We start from the raw sequence: 22,216 nt of genomic DNA, 5'->3' as shown, positions 1-22,216 counted from the left end.
AAGATCCCACATGCCGCGGAGCAACTGGGCCCGTGAGCCACAATTACTGAGCCTGCACTCCGCAGCGAGAGAGGCCGCGACAGTGAGAGGCCCGCGCGCCGCGATGAAGAGTGGCCCCCGCTTGCCACAACTAGAGAAAGCCCTCTCACAGAAACTAAGACCCAACACAGCCATTAAAATAAATAAATAAATAAAATTAAAAAAAAAAAAAAAAAAAGCTTTAGGAAGTGTGCTTCTCATCCCTGTATTCACGAATTCTGGGGCCTGTCATAAGAGCAAGTATACTCTAGAATGCATGCAGCACCAAGTCCACATGCTCTCTACCACTGCTGGGAAAATGGGAGTGACTTCTGCCACTCTTCCATTAGTATGTTGCAACTGGAATCAATGACAGATGCAGGTGTCACATATGACAATGGACAAACAGTAACCTCACCAACTTGTAAAAAATATCTCAGTCAGGAAAATAACACATAATCTCTAGAAACACTGCTAAATGATTTTAAAGCAATTACATACTGATATAAACCCTGAAATTAAGTTAGAAACAATATTAAGCCTTAGAGGAACCTAATTTCAATTAGCCAGTATATTTTTTTTAAATGTGGTTTGTGCCCCATCCATGATGAAGACAGTTTTATTGGTCTTGATCAGCAATTTTTAACATAAAACAGAATACAGAATATCAGAGTGCACTGCACCTAGCAAGAATAACTATTATTTTGTGTAACTTGTTTTAGTCATGTGTGTATATGTCATATATTCATGTGTATATGTGTCTATGCATATATATATACATACATACATACACACTTACACACACATATACTGTCAAGATATAAAATTATTTTTTCCTTTCACTTAGAGGTTAAAGAAAAATAAGCAGCAAAAAACCCACTGTATTTAGGTGATAAGTTTCCTGTGCTATGTAACTGTATGAATGAGGGAATTGGGTTTTCAGACATGGTCTCAATGGCTGCTCCCACTGACAGAGGACCAGATAAATGAAAGTGAGCAGATGAAGATCACCAAATACTATCTTAAGTGTAAATAACAGCCATCTTTAGAAATTAAGAATATAGGAACCCAAGCAGCTGCAAAATAATCTAGTTCAGGTGTCTAACAATATCTATTCCATGAAACCTAGAGTTTCCTTTAGGAATACCTCAGGGGCCGGGGCAGGGGACAATGCTGAAGTCAATCGTATACTGCGTTACAACCTGATATTTCACTTACCAAAAGAGGTGGGGGAGGTGTGATTCAGCTGCTAGAATTGTCACTGACATACCATTTTCTTTAAATAATAGCAAGTTTTAAACCAAAGACAGATATTCTATTTTTTTAAGTGATAATAACTTGAAAAATCTCAGTTTTAGCTAGTCTTTGCACTCTGAGTCCATGTGATACTAGCATCAAAAAAAAAAAACTGTGGCAATGACGAACAAGTCAAAGCTTTTATCACCCAGTTCTCTCTCGTACCTTCTTTCTAATGCTCCACTGTCTCTAAGTGGCAACAGAGTCAGTTCAGCTACTTACTGCCCATGTAGAAAACAGAGAACTACAGAGAGACAATTGGGAACCCAGGTTGGTAGTCATTTATCTTACTACGAAACTGAATTAAGTTCCCACTACTCCTGAATTCCAATATCAGGACTATCAGAACTCACTTTTCCTTAAGATTCCTTGTTATTCATCCTAATTGTTACACAGGTTGGCTTAATGGGATATCAAATTAAGCCTGCACCAGGATGCCTAACATATGCCTATGACTGATAGAACCCATTTTTACTGATTAAAAACCTAACTTCTATATTAAAACCATTGCCAGTTTACTAGTTTTACTTTTCTGAAAAAGAAAATCATGGCACATTTAAAAAAATACCTGTCGGATGGTGGAATTTAATTATAAAACAAAGGATTTCAAAAAAGGAACGTAAAAAATAACAGAGAAGTTTATTTAATAACTAAACAAATAGTCAAAGATTTTAGCTATAATAACTATGTAGTACCAAGCCAGACTAAAGGTACAGGTCTATGATGCTTCGACTATGTGACTAAGGGTTTGAAAGCAGGTAGCTTACACTCTCATGAAAAGAAATATTTGTTCATACACAGAAGACATGGACTTTTAATGACTTTTCATGTCCTAACCAGTTTGATAGGTATCTTGTAATTAGCTATTTAAATCTCAATTCTTGTTATTTACCTCTATCTGGAGGGCTGGTTACTTCTTTTAACAGCAGAGACATGCACATGATACTATGCTGGAAACCCTGGAAATTTTTTACTACTTAAAAAAAAATCTCTGCTTAAAAGCAGAAAAATTGTTATTTTTTGTGAAATTGTTAAATTGCTATCTTTTGTGAAATTGTTAACCTCGTTTAGCTCATTTATAAAAAATATTCTTTGCTATGAGAAGTAGAAAGAAGAAAATGACTCTCCACCCACTTACCTTATACCTCAAACCACCCACGCATCTTTAAAAAATTTAATTATAGGCTTGTTCTTTAGATTCTTCTTTATCATTCAGCCATAGTCATGATTACAGGTGTAGGCTAAATTATGTTTAATTGTTTATACTTACCCAAATATCCCAGCACCTCATAATGGATTCTTTGTCAGGTGATCATTTTACATAACCTGATGGCATATCATAACTGCTTATTTACATGTCTAAATAACAAGGATGTTAACTATCACTAACATGAGGGTTAAGCAACTTGTTTAGACCAAACCAAGCAATGGGAAAACATAATATGTACACTGGCTACTATGGAAAGTCCCTTGAACAATCCTTTGCATTACAACTTTTAAATAATTAGAAATAGTGATGTGACATAAAGACCTGCCTTGAATTACATGAGATTTTAATACTTTTAAGCCAACTAAAGAGAAAATAAATCACAATCACTCACTGTTTCTGTATTCAGAATATAGTCAAATACCTCAAATTTGTTTCTCTATTCATTTCCACCCAAATTAAACCTTTATCAGATGTATATTTTTGATTCAAGTCCTCTAATGCAAATCTTTCCATAACATGCTTTAAAAAATGATTAAGCCGACTTAACTTACCCTTTGCCTGAAGTCTGAATCAGCATTTGGATTTAGCCCTAAAAGAGCCTGTTCATCCATCCCTGCTGCTATACTTGGAGTTTTCTGATTACAATAGGCGTGCCCTCTGATCCCACAGAAGAATCCACAAACATCTGCACACACACACACAAAGTTGAAAGAAAACAATACTTGATAAACAAAATAGATGCTTATCCAGAATATCATAACAAGCGGTAACATTATGCAAAGAAGTTTAACAGTTAAAAGAACTTCTTTTGAACCTATCCAAATTACAACTAAAGGAGCCTAAGTCTCAGAAGACTGGGTCTGCTAAATACTCCGCTAATGTGTAATTTCTAAAAATCTAAGGTATGCCATTAAGGTTCTCAATTTTTTTTCTTCAAGATCATCAATAAAGTACAGAAAGTAATTCTTTTTCTTGAAACAGAAGTATCTAATTTATGTTATTACCATCTCCAGTAAAGTGCAATTGTGCAACTATATTAAGTTAAAAAAAAGACAAACCCAGATCATCTTATTATACTAATTATAATACTTGCTTACTGCCATTTATCAATATCACAATCCTTTTAAAAAAAAAATTAAGAATGTCTGACTAAATACGGATCTCAGAGTGCCTTTCTGGAGAGTCTACCAAGTACTTCAGGAGAAGTCAAATGAAAAAGGAGAGAAAAAGTGAAAAACAAGTCATTTAGCTTTTGAAAAAATGGGCTAGCTCTGCCTTTACAGATCTCTGCTCTTGCCAGTCCAATTCCAGAAATGTATTTCAAAAACTGTTTTCTAACAGCAGCTATAAAAATTGACAACACTGATTTTCTTATTAAGAACTTTTTTTAGCCTCTGGAAAATACTGCACTTTCTCACAATATAGGGTCTAACATTCTCAAGTAAGAACATGACCAGCCCAAAGGCAACTTGGTTTTCTCATAAAATGTATATTTATTTGCAGAAACAAAAGAACAAAACTCTACCTGAGGTAGGGAGACCAGGTCTTACTACTCCTATTAAAAGGTTGTAAGGCTTTTTTTTTTTTTTAATTATCATAACCAATTAGACCATAACTGATCTACCCAAAGAGGAAATCAGAGCCTAACGGGGTCAAGAACCTAAATGGGGGATGTGGTGTGGAAGGGGTCACAGCCTTTTGGGAATGATAAGACCAGGATCAGATCCAGGTTAGAAGACTCCTACTACAACATGCTTTTCTGTCTCCCCCGCTCTGCCTGAATCCAATGATAAATCAGGATACGTGCTGAGAGCCTTGGAGAAGAAAGCTTGACCCCTTCTCTTACGGTTACCATCATACTTGCAGACTACAGAGAGGCAGTGTAAGTCCCCACTGCCCTCAGGATTAAGATGCAAACACTTTTCAACGACTCCTCACAATTCTGCACCCTAACCCAGCAAGGCCAGTGGTATTCTGCCTTTCATCTTCTTTGCACACATTGCTCTTTCCTTGTTACCTTAGTTTCCTTAGTTAACCCCTGCTTGTTCTTCAGAATTCAGCTTAGAGGTCACCTCTTTCAAAAACGCTTCTTTGACCCCTATTGTTCAACTCTCCCAAAGTGGATTAGATGCCCCACCTAAATGCTGATACATTGTCACTGTCTGCTTACTACTTTTCTCTCATTAACCTTAAAGGGAAGGAGGGACTGTCTGAGTATTTGTCACTGTGTCCCTAGGACATAATATAACATACGTTTTGGATTTGGAAAGACCTGTATTGGTACTCTGATCTTGTCATTTTCAAACTGGGACCACACAGACAACTACCAAACCTGAGAGAGAGCCCTTTCTATGAAATGGGAAAAAGAGCATCTGACTCATAAAGTTGTAAAGACATCAATGAGCTAAGGTATGTAAAGCATGCCTGGCACCTAGTGGGTCCTCAATAGGTTATCTATCATTCAGAGCTAGGCACATGGGGGAATGGGAACTACTTGGAGCAATCTAGATTTCTTATACTAGTAAACTGGCATTTTGAACAGATGGGAAAAAAAAAGGTACTGTTGCAAATTTGATGACAATTCCCCTGAAAAATGCACACACAGAAAGAAAAGACAATCTGAATTTCTATGAATCCCAGATTAAGTCCTATAAAAGATTCCTAGAATTTGGCATGGCTTTAGGGAAAATTGCGTAAGTTGGTCACTTTGATTCTATCAAGGGAAACAGCAAGTGGTCCTAAGAAAAAACATCGCAAACAAAACAACTTAAGGAAACAAAACTTGTTACAGTTGAAAACTGCATAAGCTTGGTCACTTTGATTTTATCAAGGGAAACAGCAAGTGGTCCTAAGAAAAAACATCGCAAACAAAACAACTTAAGGAAACAAAACTTGTTACAGTTGTCAGTACAGAAAGAATCCCCCACGGAGAAGGCACTTGGATAATAATCAACGTGCAATGGTAAATCACCTACATGTATGCAAAAAAACTGAAAAGTTACAACCTGTGCAAAAAGGTGACAATTTTCCCAGTAAAAGGCTGTGCATAATGTTCCAACACCGCATAGCGGTGCAGGCTTAAACATTTGTTACAATGTGATAAACACTTCAATTACGCATCTAGCAAATGTTCTGGGGGAAGGCGAGCAACATACTTTAAATATTAAGCCCTAATTCTCCCATGTATAGCCATTAAATCAAGAATCAAAACAATCTGGAAAAATTCCTCTACACCTACTGAAGACTGTTCAAAGCCCAGGACTGAATCTTTCCAGCCTTTTAACACCACTCTGACATGTCGCTTTAATAAAACGTAACTTCCCTCAGTAACAACTAGCACTTTCAAACAGTGCTAGTTGTTACAATTAACACTTTTAAAAGGTACTCCTTTTTTCGGGTTACAGGGAAACATCACGCGTCTCTACTCCTGCAGAATTGTGAGGAAGGGAAAAGCAAAAATGGCGTGCCGTGCTGGCAAATTACTACACAGAAATAATACTTTTTTCTTTTTTGTCCTGGGACGGGGGTCGGGGGTGGGGTGGGGGGAATCAAGTTTGAGGTCTCTGCAGTTGAAACTGGTGGGACACGCTACAAGTATTACAAACGGGCTCGGCCACTTTTACTATATCGGGGGCCACAGGCAATGGGGGCCCTCCTCGGCCGGCCTTGCCCCCTTCCTTCCCCCGGATCCCTCCCCTAAAGGGAGCCTCGTGGCAACTCGGGTGATGAAACACCCGGCAACGAGCGGCCACGCACTGGGGACGCGCTCAGCCTCGGCGGCCGTAGCTTGTACCCACCCCCACCCAGTCCGCCCAGCCTCGGGGAGCATCGCCATGGAGGGCCCGACCCGCACCCCTCCCCGACATGGGGGCTCCCGCTCCCCGGGCCAGTCCTCCCGGCCAACTTCCTCGCAGCCTCGCATGGACCGATTCGGGTCCCAGTCCCGCCCCGAGCCCCGAGTCACCTTCCCTATCACTCCATCCCGCCTCCCCGCCTGCACTCCCGAGGGCCGGTCAGCAGAGCGGAGCGGCGCCGCAAGCAGGGAGCGGGGAGAGCGGCCCTCGTCCTTGTCACCGTCGTCCTCCGCCACGGCCGCAGCGCTAACCCCGGAGACAGAGCTGGCCGGGGCCGCGCGCCTCTCGCCGCTCCGCGTCCCCTGGCGCCTTCTATTGCGTGGCGCCGGGCAGGCAAGCTAGCAAGCTGGCGGGCGGGGTTGGCGCCCCAGGAAGGGAAAGAGCGCGAGGGCCAGCTAACGCTGCCGCCGCCGTCGCCGCTGAGTCAGCGCGAAGCGCGCTCCCCGCGTCGGCGCCGCGCGGACCAAAGCCAGCAGCCTCATGGAGAGTGCCGACTACGACCCGCGAACCCGGACCGAGAGCCTACAACTCCCAACACGCAATGTGCAGGCGACATTTCCGGGCGATGGGGCGCACGCGCTCGCCGGGCGCTGGCCAGGAGGCGTGGTCGCCGGGGTCTCCGGTGCATGCTGGGATGGGGGTTCGCGGGAATCTCTCCCGGTTGTAGAGTCCCTTGCTGTTTCTGCACCGGGACAGAGACCCAGGGTTGGGTTTGCTTAGCACGTTCCATAAAGGCTTAGGCAGGTAGTTGGCAGGTTAGAGTATGGAGCCCCGGAGAGCCTCACGACGTGGTCCAAACCACGTGTGAGTCAGTTGTTTAATTATTCTCTTTTGTGGTCCCACGTGTTCCCCCGCGTGAGGATCCTCCGAGGAGCGCTGAAAATTTTTTATTTTCACTTTAAACGTACCAGTATTTTTGTCATTCGTGAAAAGAAGGAGCGCTTTTTTAGGAAGTCCTACTCGTAGGTTCCTTCTATGATACTGTTACTTCGTTTATTCATTCACCGAGTAGTTTATTAATACTGAGTAGAGGTAGTTTAGGCACAAGCTGCCTAGATTTGGATCCCAGCTCGCCCCACTCCCGTCACCTACCACCCCGCTCACTAGTTGTTAACCTCAGTTTCAGGCGCGTTACATAATCTGTCTGTACTTAAGTTTACTCATCAGTGAAACAGTGGATGATAATAGTACTGACCTCAAAGTGTTGTTGGCAGGATTAAATTAATACACGTGTTTGGCATACAATAAGTGCTCGTTATTTAGGTTTCATTGTTGATTAAGTATGTACTGAATGCAGACTAGGTTGCCCTCACTGGAACTACAGTGAAAAACAAAACTTGGGAGAGGGGAATGGGAGGAAAAGTAGAATAAAATTAATGTAACCATTTAACAGCTACATTTATTTCGTGACCGGCCATGTGCAAGACACTGCACCAGGCATTTCATATATAAAGTATCTCGAATCACTTTTGCATCACGCTTGTAATTTACTCGTTTAAAATGTCAGGCTAAGATTCCTGTCCTATTTCAGTGTATCCCCAGCGTCTAGTACCATGCCAGCCTGTAGTTACAACTCAATAAGTGAACAATATGGAGGCCTAAAACTAATCGTGGTCTAAGTGGCTCCAAAGTCTGTAATATGTTCCGTGTATTCCACTGTATCATCCTAAAGAACCTCAAAATACCGTCTATTGTATTGTTACCGTCTATATTTGCCTTTTTCATTTGTAAATTCATTTTGTGGATACTTCATACGGGGAAGTTTATCTACAGCTTATCTAGTATCTATAGCTTATCTACAGTTTATCTAGTAACACTGGCCCTTTATGGCAGTTCAAATACCTAGGACTGTAAAAATCTCTGAATTTTGTAAATTCATGTTATTTCGTAACAAATAAGGAACTACTTGGAATCTACCTGAAGAGGATCTGAGAGGGATATTAAATTTGACCCTTCTGTATTCTGGTTCCCCCATCCATAAAGGGATGGACAGTTTCCCATCTCAGACTAATATAAAATGCCAGTTATCAAAATGTTAACAAAGAGCTGTGATTATTTTAACTTAAAGCATGTGTGCTTGCACATGGCAATGCTTTTATGTACTAACTGGCAACATTTTTGAGCATTTTATTATGTGCCAGAAACAGTCCTGAATGTTCAGATGTTAATCCTCACAACAAGGTACTATCATTACGCCCATTTTATAGATGAAGAAACGGCAGTGCATAAAAGTTAAGTAGCAGAACTGGGATTCAAACGCGCATAGTCTGACCCTAGAGTCTGTGCTTCTAACCCCTGTCTCTCAAATGAAGGTCCATTAAACGGTGATGACACTGTAGAACTATTGTACTAAGTCAGTTTTTCTTCCTATAAATATGGTGAGGCACCTCTCTTATAACAATAAAACATTGTTCCTGTCCCATATTTCCCTTTTCTTTCAATTGCCAGAGTACTTGAAAGAATTAGGATAGATAACATTTATATATTTCATTATGGTTTCCAATATGTCTCCATATAACTTTTCTAATTTGTTCCTCTTAACCTTGTAGGGATGGAGCAGATATCATCATCATCATCATCATCATCATCATCATCATCATCATCATCATCTTTAATTTACAGAAAAGGAAACAGGGGCTTCCTTGGTGGTGCAGTGGTTAACAATCCGCCTGCCAATGCAGGGGACATGGGTTCGAGCCCTGGTCTGGGAAGATCCCACATGCCGCGGAGCAACTAAGCCCGTGCGCCACAACTACTGAGCCTGTGCTCTAGAGCCCACGAGCCACAACTACTGAGCCTGCATGCCACAACTACTGAAGCCCGTGGACCTAGAGCCCGTGCTCTGCAACAAGAGAAGCCACCGCAATGAGAAGCCCACACACCACAACAAAGAGTAGCCCCCACGCGCAGCAACGAAGACCCAATGCAGCCAAAAATAAATAAATAAATAAATAAATTAATTAATTTAGAAAAAGAAAAGCAAACAGGTGGATCTATTTTAAGTAACTTATCCTAAGCCACATAGCTAGTAAATGGTGGGCTAGAACCCTAGATTCTTGATTCTAGATTTCCTGTCTTCAATACACCATATATGTTGCCTACACTTAACGTTCCAGTCTCTCACTTATTGTAATCTGTTTTCTGTTCCCAAATCACTCTACTAAAACTCTTACAAATGATCCAACCCTGTGACCATTTTTATTAATTTATTTCAACTTTTCTGTTGACTATTTCCTTCCTCCTTGAAATTCTCTCCTCTCTTGACTCTGACCCTGTGTTATCCTCAAAATCCTTTTATTTTTTTTGATGACTACTCTGTCTTCACTGCACTCCTACTTTTGTTCTCTTTACCATGTCTTCCCCAAGGCTGCCTTCTTAGCCATCTGGCTTTCTGTTTTCTGCACTTGCTCTCAGTAATTATTTCCATGGCTTCAACACTCATTTCTATGAAGATGATCTCCCATTCTCTACTTCTGGTTCTAAGATTCTGTACTCCTAACTTGTGTTACAAGACACCTACACATCTCACCAGCATGTCAACTCTTAACATGTCCAGACCCAAAGTCGTGATCTTACCCACAAAATACATCTCCCTCCTGATGTGGCTATTTGTGCCGATGCGTTCAACTCCTCAACAGAACTCAGTGGTCTTAGGGTCAGTTTGTTGCTTTCATGTTCAGTGATCCAGTTCAATTTCAGCATAGTGCTGTCACATCTATCTTTTCTGTTCCTTTCCTTATTTCCTCTACCTTACATTAGGCTTTCAAAGCTTCTCTCATGGACTTACTGAAGGAAACTTATCCATTACTTGAAAGTTATCTTTAGGTTGTGAGACTGCAGGTGATTTCTGTTATCTTCCTTGTACCTTTTTGGATTTAAAAAAATTCATACCTCTCATGTCATTAATATATTTTAATATGTTTTTGTTTTGTATTAAATTTGTGTGGTTGTCTTACTCACCTGTTAGTCAATTCTTGAAGACTGAAAATAAGTTGTATCCTGATTCTGTTTATGGGTAATAATTTCTCAGTAAATATCTGTGAAATGTATTGAATTGAACCCAAATAATATAACATGAGTTGATAACCACTGAGTTCTGTGTCAGAGTCTCTTATTTGTCTCAAAGCTTATTAAGCCTAGTGTCATTGTCACCAAAAGCTCATCCATGATGGGCTTCCTGGCCGAGAAAGAAGTTGGAAAATAGGTCAGGTGAGCTGTCTTTATTGGGTTCTAGTCCAATCATTGGTTTCTTTTAGAGTAAGTGGGTGTGAAGCAGGAGGCCTGAGGCAGAACAGAGCACTGGGGCATTATTTAGTAAACGAAAGTTGTTTGTTTTAATCCAAAGCATTTGCATGGTTCCTTAGACTTTATCATAATGACACCACTTCTCTATATGTCAGTTGACTGCTAATGTTGTAGATATTTAAATGGTCAGTATCCATTAATACTAAATAGAAATACCAAGGGATTCCTAATTCAGACACCTTTAAAAGTTCAGGTTCTATTTACCTACTACAGGCTTCAAGTCCCTCTCTATACATACTGTCTTTAGTTTCACGTTGGGAGATGGGAACACTTGGGATCCCTAGACCCACTGAAGGGTACTTCTAGTTTGAAATCCTTACAGGATTCTTATGACCTATGGCCCACTGCTCATTTCTCCACCAAAAATGCAACTAAAAAAAAAAAAGGTAAAAATGCCATTCTTTTGTTTGTATATTTGTGCATGTAGATTAGATTTTGTCTTGAGCCTTAATCTAAAGTTTAAAAAGTTAGGCTAGCACCCAACAAGGAAGAATTTGATATTACTACTTTGTATATGGGGAACTAAATGACCATATATGTACCAGGAAATCACATACTTGTTCAATTTATTTTTAAAACACTTACACATTGTTCACTCTGTTCCAGGTACCTGTTCTAAGTACTTAGAAACATTGCTAATCCTCATAATAACTCTATGGGGTTTGTACTATTACCCCATTTCACAGATCAGGAAACTGAGGCACTGAGCAATTAAGGTAAGTTGTCCAGGAACTGTCCCTGGCAGTCCAGTGGTTAAGACTCCGTACTCTCACTGCCAAGGACCCAGGTTTGATCCCTGGTTGGGGAACTAGGATCGGATCCTGCATGCCGTGCAGTGCGGCCAAATAAATAAATAAATAAAGTTGTCCAAGGTAATTTTTTAAACTACTGAGTGAGACCTGGAATTTGAACCAGGTCATCTGGCTCTGCAGACCTATGCTCAACACTACTGTCCTTTCATCCTTGGACCTAAGGCTATTCTGTTCTTCTGGTTAAGGAGAGTGAGTGCCTTTGGGGGTTAGTTCCAGGTAAGTAATGTTCCATTCCTTTTGATAGTTTTATCAAGAAACATCTCTTAAGTGCTTGACTGCAGAGGATCTGTACCAAATGCTTCCTGAGTTTGGATGGATTTAGAAGATAAGGAGTAAATGCTCATGTAGGGTGTATTTATGTTAACTATCCTCATAAAGCTTACCAAAAGATAAGGGAATATGGATACTTTACCTGTCTGTAGTGCTTTTAGAATTCATAAGTCATTGCCTTTGCTCCTCACATCAGCTCTTTGGTTAGCAGGGCATAAATTAGTACTAGTTTCATTTTACGAATGGTCAAATGAGGCTCAAAAAGGTGAAGTGACTTTCCAAAAATCTCAGATAATGAGCAACAGGATTAGTGCTCTAATCCAGTTCTCCTGACTCCAAATCTAGGGATCTTTCTCCTATATTAAACCCCTTTCCTGTGATCCGAACTTTGCTGTTACATTGGCAACAGTATAGAACAACAAGTGCCTGGAAACCAAGATACTGCCTTTTCTGTGTGCCACAAAGTTAAAAATTTAATTGAGGTCACCTTAACCACCAGACCCTTTGTTAAATTCCCTTCTTCATGTGCTTCATTCCCTTCTTCATGTGCAACATTTGTTAAGCCTAGTACCCTTATCACCAAAAGCTCATTTATGATGGTATTCCTGACAGAGCAGGTATGCTGTCTTTTCCGGTCCTGATCCAGTAATTCTGTTTCTTAGTCCCAGGAAGTGGGTATGGAACAGGGAGCCCGAGAGACACGAAATAGCAGTCTGGACTGATGCCTTTCCCCACTTTCCTCACATTCCACCTCTGCAGTAGCCATTTAATTCTCAACCACTCTTGTGAGGTGTGGCTATTTGGCAAAGCTGAAGGGCCTTTGCCTTCTGTTGGTTTGAGGCAACAAATTCTAGACTGGGTTACATAGGGAATAGTCTTTATTTCAGAGGAAATAGCCATGCCTCTGGGGCTCCAGGTATGAAGTTATGAAGAGTCGGATGTATGATCAGATTCTAAGAAAACTTCAAATGCTAGGTCATTTAAAATTTTGTCAGCAGGTGGCTCTTCTCTCCTTATTCACCAAATACATTCTCGCCAAAAAAAGAAATATTGTTTCTACTTCTTTGCTGCTATTGAGTTCCTCAGACTTCTTTAGTCACATCCAAACATTTCTCCTCAGTTCCCTTTTGCAGCGATTTAGTTTACAATATGTTTATGCATTTTAATTTATTTATATTCTCCACAAAGGATTTGAAATTGCTTACAACATACAGTATGCCATAGTAAAATATGAGGAAAAGGAGAATATAAAATGCAATAAAGAACATATAATTCGATTCTGGGTTGCAGGTAGCTGGAGCAAATCAAACAAAATATAAATATATGGTTTGCATTACCAGGTCTCTGGGTGAGTGGGCAGGGAGAGAGAATGACTTTTCTAGGATTTGAAATTAAAATGAAAGTTCTCACCTAGAGTTATTGGAGGCAAGTTTCTGTTGCTGTGTCCTTCTCATCTCTCTAACCTAATTTATAATAAGTTATTCATGGTCTGTAAAAACTAAGCAGTACTTTTACTACCCTGCAGTCTCAAGGCTGCATGATCAGCATTTCTCAACCTCTAAGCTTCAATTTTTTCAAGATGCAGGCTTCACCCATTCATTCATCCTACACAGACTGAGCTCCGACTGCCTACAGGGCGTTGTCCTGGGCACTGGGAACAGAAGCATATCCATTAGGTAGGCTTGGGTGTGCTCAAAACAATTTATAAGATTTTCTTCTGTCAGAGAGCTTTTATGTAGTTGGAGAAAGAAGAGCTACGTTTCTACTCATAAAAATTAGAGAGCTATGCCAGGCAGTGTTATAATCAAATGCTAAACCTGTGTGATTGATCTTAATAGGGCTCTAGGTTTGTTCTATTTAAAAATAAATCGGTAAATTCCATGTCATTCAAGTTTCTAATAGAAAACCAGACTAAAGCCGAGGCTTCCATGCAGTTTGTAAGAAATGGCTTGGTCGGCAACAGCTGGAGTAGGCGAGGGTAGGGGGCCGGGGTGAGTGGCGGGCCCAGGATGCTTGCCAGCAAGGAACCTGGGGGACCGGCGTCGCGGCCCGCCCACTGTTGTCTGGGGTTGAGACCAGGATTGGGGGGCTGGAGCGGGGGCGGGGACGGGAGGGGGGAGGTGGTGCTCCAAGGAGCCGGACCCAGGAGTTGGGCTCCGGTCCCCAGCGCCCGGGGGTGGCGGTGGCTTTGTGGCGCGCGTGGGTTCTACCGCGGGCGGCGCGGAGGCGTCCGCCACCCTCAGCCCTCGGCCCTGCAGCGGACGCCCCGCATGGCCAGCCCCGCGCGCAAGAACAGCCGGCTGGACGCGTTCCGGCGGAGGCATCTGCCGGCCCGAGGTCTACGACGCCATCCGCGCCTACGAGCCGTGCATCGTGGTACCCGACACGGGGAAACACACCTTAAAGTACGTGGTGCTCAGTGACCTGCTCATCTACCTGACCGAGAACCCGCCCCAGTCCATCCGGAGAGTCGTGGCGCTCCGGCACATCGTGGCCATTGACCTGGTGAGGCGCGCGGGCGGGCTCGCGAGAACCCCCCTTCTTGGGGCCCCCAATCCCTCCTGCACGCGGGAAGGAGGACCTTCCTCACCCCGCCCTGGACTCCAGTACTCTCTTTAACTTACACTCCCCTACTAGCAGCCACACAGGAAAACTGGATTGCTGTATGCACTCCGAATAAAGATGCTTTTACCGTTCTCATCTTGTGTACCGGTCATCCCCTGTCCCCTCAAAGACAGATTTGGAGAACATAGCCCCCTATCAGAAGTACGCTTTGAGGTCATTCCTAAGTTCATTAAGCACCTAGCCTTGCCAAGCACTGTCTAGACACTGAGGATGCAAAAATTAAATAGGGCGCCTTCCCAGAAGCTGCTGTGGGAGAGACAGAAAGCCAACACCAGGACAAATAAATGCCATGTGATAAATGCTATTATGCCTTGTTTATTTTTTTATTTTTAGGGCTTAGAGCGTGTTAGGTGCTCAATATGAGTTACGTGAATAAATGAATGAATGAATGAATGCATGCATGCATTAATGAGATGCGCATGGGACGCCTGGCAATCTCAGGCGGGTCATTCATCCAAACTGGGCTCAGGCCATGCTGGGAAAACTTCCTGGAAGGAGTGTCATAAGAGCGGAGCCTTGAAGGAGATACAATCTGTCCCAGTTTTTAGTGTGCTGCTACTGTATCCCTTTCGTCCAGGAATAGATTTACCTTATAAACCAGCAACAGCTTGGAAGCAGTCTCTCTCCAATTACTGTTTTTCCTCCTTGGCTCCCTTTGTCTGAGCTGCTCTCCAGGTGTGTTCTTCCTTTTTCCATTGGGTACAGGTGTCTAGCCTCGTTTTTCTTTCCTTTGCCCTAGTCTCTGTGTCCCTCAAGGGAGAGGTTGGTGAGACTCTTGATAGAGCTGTTTTGCCAAGAAAATCATAGCTTGTTTGGAACATGTCTGTAAGAAAATAATAAAATTAAATGAAAAAAGTAAATGCTTTCTTTTTCTACTTAAAATACCACCGTGGGCTGATATCACTATGCTAATTTCTTTGCTTTATTTGAGCCAAAGCTGGAAGTAAAACTGCCTTTTCCTCACTGCTACTGTTTGCATTCTCTTGAACTAAAATTTTTAAAAAATTAAATTTCTGACCAAATGTTTTAGAAAACATTAAACACTCAACTTTTTCTAGTGTCTGCAGTGTAAACATGTATTCTTTTAACAGAAAATAGTGATTTTAGGATATTGTTACTCTCCCCAAAAAGAGACAGTATACATATTTCAGTAGTTGTTATATATATTTCTTTTTAAGCTGTCAGAATCTGCAAAGTACAGTAAAGCTCCCTAGGCCTCCCAAGCCAAGAATATTACAAAAAGGCATACCAATTTATTTATTTATATGAAATACTACATATTTCAGTAGTTGTTATATATATTTCTTTTTAAGCTGTCAGAATCTGCAAAGTACAGTAAAGCTCCCTAGGCCTCCCAAGCCAAGAATATTACAAAAAGGCATACCAATTTATTTAGTTTACAAGGTAAACTCTGTACTCGATGTACAGAGTTTACCTTTCAGGCATATAGAAGAATGTGTAATGTCTATAAAGGTGCTGAACAAATCTAAGATTTCAGCATTGTTGATCGATTGAATGTCCATCTTACACAATATAGTTTAACTTTGGTTAAAGTTGTGGTAGGCAGAATAATGGCTCCCAAAAGATATCTCCAGAACCTGTCCATATTTTACGTTACATGGCAAAGGGGAATTACAGTTGCAGATAGAATTAAGGTTGCTAGCTAATCAGCTGACCTTAAAATAGGGAGATTATCTTGGATTATCTGCATAGGGTGAATGTAATCACAAAATCCTTAAAAGTGGAAAAGAGAGGCAGAAGAAGAGTCAGCAGCAGAGTGATACAGCATAAGAAAGACTACTGGCTTTGAAGTTGGAAGGGGGCCACGAACCAAGGAATGTGCTCAGCCTCTAAAAGCTGGAAGAGGCACAGAAACAGGTTTTTCCCTAGAGCCTCCAGAAAGAATGCAGTCTTGCTGATACCTTGGTTTTAGACCAGTGAGACCCATTTCAGACTTCTGACCCCAGAACTGTAAGAAAATAAGTTTGTGTTGTTTAATACCACCAAGTTTATGGTAATGTGTTACAACAGCAATAGGAATTCAATACAGAAGTGTTTTCTCTTGTGTTGTTTTAAAATGGGTAATTGTTCAAAAAATGTATTGTTTCAGTGAGAAATAAGTATAATCACGCCAAGCACAAATGCCTTAATCTCTTTTTCTGGGTTTTTATTATAGTTATTGTTACATTTCAGTGGCTTGTACTAAGCTCCACAGGGTGTGTGAAAAATGGGTGTCCCCAAATTGCTTTATCTAGTGTCAATTAATAACCAATTAATAACACTATGTCTGTCCTTGGTACCACATAGAGAATTTTCCTGATTTCTGTGTTATGTCATATATAGTTGTCCTGCTATCTATTACATTGGATTACATTATCTCAGTGCCAGGCAGCTTTGTTTTTTAGAACTGGTTCCTCCTTTCTTGAAAGATAAACTGTTTAATCTCCTTTTCTACTAGGGTGCTGTCCTCTTTCTAAGGCTACCTCTTTAGACATACTTTTCCGTTCTCAAAGGTCTTCTCATTTTACTGTGCAAGTTTGTCTCTTGTTATTTAACTTTCAGTTGGCTCAGGTTCCCACTTGGCCTTGGTTTTTACTGTCCTGTCAATAAAGCCCCTAAGCAAACCAGTCCTTTATGCCTCTGGGCCCCTACGCTTCTTGTTCCACATTTGGCCAGATTTCTCCACATAGTTCATGTCTCATATTCCAGTTACACTTAGGATAAAATTTGCAAATACACAGATAAAATTCTGTTCTCTCCCCTAAGGAAAAAAAATTGAAAGAACAGCAACAAGACGTTAGACCCAGAGTATAGAAGTGAGATTTCTGTTCTAGCAAAGACAAGCTTCACGTGCACTTGGAGGTCTCAGTAGGTGATTTGTTTTTGTTTTTTCAAAACAAATTAATGTCAGTTTTATTTAAATAATTTTATGTAAGTTTTTTAATCATTTATATTTAAAAATTAATTAATTATTTTAAAAGTTGATATATAATTGACTTATAACACTATGTTAGTTTCCGGCGTACAACATAGTGGTTTGATATTTCTATACATTACAAAATGATCACCACTCAGTAGGTGTTTGATATGGTTCATATCCTAAAAGAAAGGGTTTCCAAGGTTGTTTGGGCAGAGCTTTTGTGAAAGGCAGATGTTTTCTTTCAAAGTTACTTTTGAAAGCTCTAGAGTTCTGCCCTTGTCGTGTGCATCACAATACTATTCTTTAAGCCCTTCTAAGATTGGACACATTTTCCAAGTGTGAGAACCGACTGTCCTGAACAGTGATTTCCTATGGATTCACTCTCCTTCAATGCCATCCCATCACCTACAAAGAAAAAGAACCTGTCAACTTCAGCAGCCCTTGTCTCTACTTCTTGCCTTTCTTTGTCCTTGTCCTTTCACCACTTTCCTCAGTGAATATCTCCTCTCCAGCCATCCTGGGGTCCATGTGGCTTCTTGAATAGGCAGCAAATGCACCTTTATAGCCGGGCCTGTTTGCTTGCAGTGTTTGCTTCCTCCTCCTTCAAGGATGTTCAGAACATCATATCTATAATCTTCCTCCTTCTCTTTCTCCTTTTAAAAATGTAAAATATATTCTCGGCTCGGACAGAAACAGGTCACAAGCTGTGCCGAAGGGGCCACTGTAGTTTGCTAACGGATTCCTGCTTTCCCCTTTCCATATTCAGATCCTACACAGTTTCCAGGCTAAGCCCAAGTTGTTCTTTCTCCAAATCACTTTTTCTTCACTGAGCCCATGAGAGCAGGTCTTTTGGTCTGTTTTGTTCATTGCTCTATCTGGTTCCTAGAACACTGCCTGATACAAGTGAGATGGCCAATAAATATTTGTTAAATATTCAACATAATCTGTCTCTTTGTTTCTCAGTTTATTATCTGCAATATACATCGGGGCATTTAGTAATACATTTTTATTCAGCTTTTGCTTTCTACCTGTGTGGATTTGGTCAAGTTATTCAACCTCTACTTTGTGCCTCCATTTCTTCATCTGTGAAATGGAGATAACAGCACCTTCCTTATAGAGCTGTTGGGAGGATTAACTTCATTAATAGATGAAACACACTTAAAATAGTACTTGGCACATGGGTAGAGCTACATACATGTTTCATTATTATCAATAACCTTTATTCACATATATTAAGTCAACTAAGGTTTATGAATCTGTAAGATTGATATTATCTCTTTAGGAGATTTAGTAAATTTGGGAAAAAAATAACTGGTTTTTGAGCATTGATTATGTATTAGGTGTTTTATTTATTTATTTAGGCTGCGCCAGGTCTTATTTGCGGCATGAGGACTCTTAGTTGCGGCATGCATGCGGGATCTAGTTGGCCCACCAGGGACTGAACCCAGGCCCCCTGCGTTGGCAGCGTGGAGTCTTACCCACTGGGCCACCAGGGAAGTCCCTATATATTAGGTGTTTTAAAATCTCATTTATTCTTTTTGAAAATTTGTGCACTGGGTTTGTCAAGTTTAATATGTTCAAAAACAGAATTCCTGATCTCCACCCCCAAACGTGTTCCTCTCTTAGCTTTTCCTATTTTAGGAAGTAACATCATCTTCCATTATCTTCAGTTCTATCTTTCTTTCACTCTCCTCATCCTACACATCAGTATGTCATCTTGACTTGTGTAGAAGAGGAAAACGTTTTTCTCAGCCCTCTTAGGGACCCTGGCTAGGTCTGAAAATTTTATATGACATGGGAGCCTTTATAAGGAAATGAAATCTCAAAGAAGAAACAGTTAAACCTATGTGTGTTTAGTACTAGGTCTGATGAAGAATGGAGAGTCATAGAAAAACGTGGTAGTTCAAAAAAGTTCAAAAAAGTTAAGGGTAATAGACTGGGGAAATTTTAGAAAGGCCTGCTTGTTTGGATTCGTCTTGGCATCCCTGTCTTGGAGATAAGGATGTTCCTTTCCTCTGGGTATAGGGAGGGCACCTCTCCCGTGAGGGCCTTAAGACCTGATTCAGGGGAGGAGGGCTGGGGAAGGTCAGAAGGACTTTCCTGCATCTGTGTTTTCTTGAATTCCTTCAGCTCAAAGTATTCAGTATGCCAAGGCACCATGTTTTGGGGTAGTGTGTTCTGAACCCCGTCACTTGCCTTCCAAAATATATCTAACTATGACCTTTCCCATTTTTCTTATTCCTTTTTCTAGCACCACTTGTCCAGTCCCTTATCTAGACTACTGAAATTGCCTCCAAATTGATTCCTCTCCACATAGCAGTTGGGATGATCCTTTTAAATAATAATTATAAATTAAATTATATCACTCTTCTGTTTCAAAGTCTGCATGAACTTGCAAACTCCTTATTGCCTATAGGAGCCTCCATGGTTTGACCCCTCCATCTCTGACTTACCTCCTACCACTCTTCCCAGAGCTCTTTCTGCTCTTCTTCCTGCCTCAGGGCCTTTGCACCTGCCATCCTATCTGGAACACTTTTCCTCAGATCTTCAGAGGGTTGATTCCTTCTTGTCAGTCATGTTTCTGAATTCAGCATCACTTCCACAGGGATGCCTTCTGTGTTCACCCGATCTAAAGTACCATTCCCCCAACACACTTAGCACGTCTCTTTGTTTCAAAGCACTTACCACTATTTGCAGTATAAGATTAACGTGTTTAGTGATTTATTATTATCTATGTCCCATAGTAAATATAGGCTCCATGACAGCAGGACCTTGTTTGTCTTTTCATCCCTGTATCACTGTGCGTTATATTCCCTGACACATAGCAGACAGTCAATAACTACTTGTAAAATTGGAAGAATGAATAAGTGAATAAATGGATGCTCAGATCCATCATACAGTTTACACATAGCAGATAGTCAATAACTACACATAGCAGATAGTCAATAACTACTTATATTGACACATAGCAGATAGTCAATATATTGACACATAGCAGATAGTCAATAACTACTTGTAAAATTGGAAGAATGAATAAGTGAATAAATGGATGCTCAGATCCATCATACAGTTTACCTCTTAGAAAGGGACATGATATTTCCTTATTTCCAAATATTGAGGGACTTGGGAGACTGACAACTCATCACACTGGCCGGAGTTACATAGCCAGTTAGTGGCAGAGTCAATAGTAAATTCTCACGGGTCTCCTGCTGCTCAGGTTCAGCTCTCTTAATGCTTCTTTTGTGTTTGTATGGGATGATCCCTGTGGTGTTTATCTGTGTCATGCATTTTGAGAGATAGTGAGAGTTATATGAGACCATGTTATGGATACTTCTTTTTATCTTGAGCTTTTTTTCCCTCTATTTTGACTCATTTGTTGCATTTCAAAGATCTCACTGTGGGAGGAAGAAAGAAGTGGTAAACTCTTTATCAGTCATTGTGGCTGTTTCTTTTTTTTTTTTAATTTTTTTAAAAATTAATTAATTTTATTTATTTTTGGCTGCATTGGGTCTTCATTGCTGCGAGCGGGCTTTCTCTAGTTGCGGTGAGCAGGGGCTACTTCTCGTTGTGATGCACAGGCTTCTCATTGTGGTGGCTTCTCTTGTTGCGGAGCCTGGGCTCTAGGCGTGCGGGCTTCAGTAGTTGTGGCATGTGGGCTCAGTAGCTGCAGCATGCAGGCTCAGTAGTTGTGGCTCGCGGGCTCTAGAGCACAGGCTCAGTAGCTGTGGCGCACGGGCTTAGTTGATCCGTGGCTTGTGGGATCTTCCCGGACCAGGGCTTGAACCCATGTCCCCTGCATCGGCAGGCGGATTCTTAACCACTGCGCCACCAGGGAAGTCCCGTGGCTGTTTCTTAATAGTTTGTTTGCATAGAGCATTTTGGGTATTGCATTCAAGTCTTGAGAAACTTCAGGAGGGCAGGCATTTTGTCAGTTTGATTCACTGCTGTATCCCTAGTGACTGGAATGATATTGTATTGGTCAGAATAGCTTAAATTAAGCTGCACTAAGAAATCACTTCAATGCCTCAGGGCTTTAACACAGCATAGAGTCTATGTCTCAGCTACCTGTCCCTGGTGGATTAGCAAGGACTGTTCATTTTAGTCACAAGATATGAGATACTTAGTTACACATCTTAGTATCAGAGGCTTCATTTCACCACATGCTGCTTAATCACCATGGCAGGGAGAAATCGACTCTGCAAATTATGTACTGGGTTTTAATCTTCTACCCAGAGGCATGTCACTACTTCTCACATTTCACTAGCCAGAGTCAGGCACATGGCCATGCCTAACTCAACAGGGAGCAGGAGAATGTGATCCTACCATGTGTGCATTCCATGTGTCTGGGAGAGAGGATAGGAATATTTGTGAATAGCTTTAATGCCTACCTCAAATTGCTGACATTTTATTGAGTGCTTACTATATGCTACCCAGCTGCTGTTCTAAGTGCTTAATGTGGAACTTCTTTATCCTTCAACAACCCCAGAAAATACTGTTAGCTCAGTTTTACAGATAAGGAACCTGAAATACAGAGAATGTAAGCAATTTGCCCAAGGTCTTCCATTAAGTGACAGAACCAGAATTTGAACCCAAGTAGTGTGGCTCCAGAGTCAGTGCTCTTAATCTCTAGGCTACAGCTGATTTGATACATAGTAGATCATTTAAAAAAAAAAAGTTTTCATTGACTGGATCTCCAGAAGACCGTATGCTTTTTGAAAACAGAAACTCCATCTTATGTTTTGTATGTTTCAATTTTGTGCTTTGCAGTAGGAACTCAAAAATACCCATTATGAATTGAACTGAATAAATTAGAAACTAGATAATCAAGTGCCGAAAGCTTAAGGCTCTTTTTTTCTCTGAAATTAAAAGCTGGTAGAAGAAATCTGAATGAAGACTATGAAATCAA

General features: G+C 41.0%; 2 protein-coding genes across 6 annotated transcripts in view; one reads left to right on the top strand and one right to left on the bottom strand.

Annotated features, from left to right (window-relative positions):
• Window positions 1-22,216, bottom strand: part of XPOT (exportin for tRNA) — a 148,202-nt gene that overhangs the window by 31,273 nt on the left and 94,713 nt on the right. For 3 of the 5 annotated variants that reach the window (XM_036867083.1, XM_036867081.1, XM_036867082.1), the window contains 2 exons: window positions 14,980-15,213; window positions 3,076-3,209 (listed from right to left, as the gene is read on the bottom strand). In XM_036867083.1, coding sequence (XP_036722978.1) covers window positions 3,076-3,135 — 60 coding nt within the window. In that variant the 5' untranslated portion in view covers window positions 3,136-3,209; window positions 14,980-15,213. Of the gene's footprint in view, window positions 1-3,075; window positions 3,210-6,488; window positions 6,881-14,979; window positions 15,214-22,216 lie in introns of those variants that run through there. The other 2 variants (XM_036867084.1, XM_036867080.1) reach the window with 2 other exon arrangements.
• The window catches only part of C10H12orf56 (chromosome 10 C12orf56 homolog), a 74,137-nt gene continuing 65,956 nt past the window's right edge, over window positions 14,036-22,216 (top strand). The window contains 3 exon segments of the mRNA XM_036867455.1: window positions 14,036-14,095; window positions 14,097-14,270; window positions 15,096-15,156. Coding sequence (XP_036723350.1) covers window positions 14,036-14,095; window positions 14,097-14,270; window positions 15,096-15,156 — 295 coding nt within the window.

The sequence above is a fragment of the Balaenoptera musculus genome, chromosome 10, assembly GCF_009873245.2.
Source record: "Balaenoptera musculus isolate JJ_BM4_2016_0621 chromosome 10, mBalMus1.pri.v3, whole genome shotgun sequence".
NCBI lineage: Eukaryota > Metazoa > Chordata > Mammalia > Artiodactyla > Balaenopteridae > Balaenoptera > Balaenoptera musculus.
Note: the sequence above shows the minus strand (reverse complement) of the source record. Positions and strands in the feature narration are given on the sequence as shown.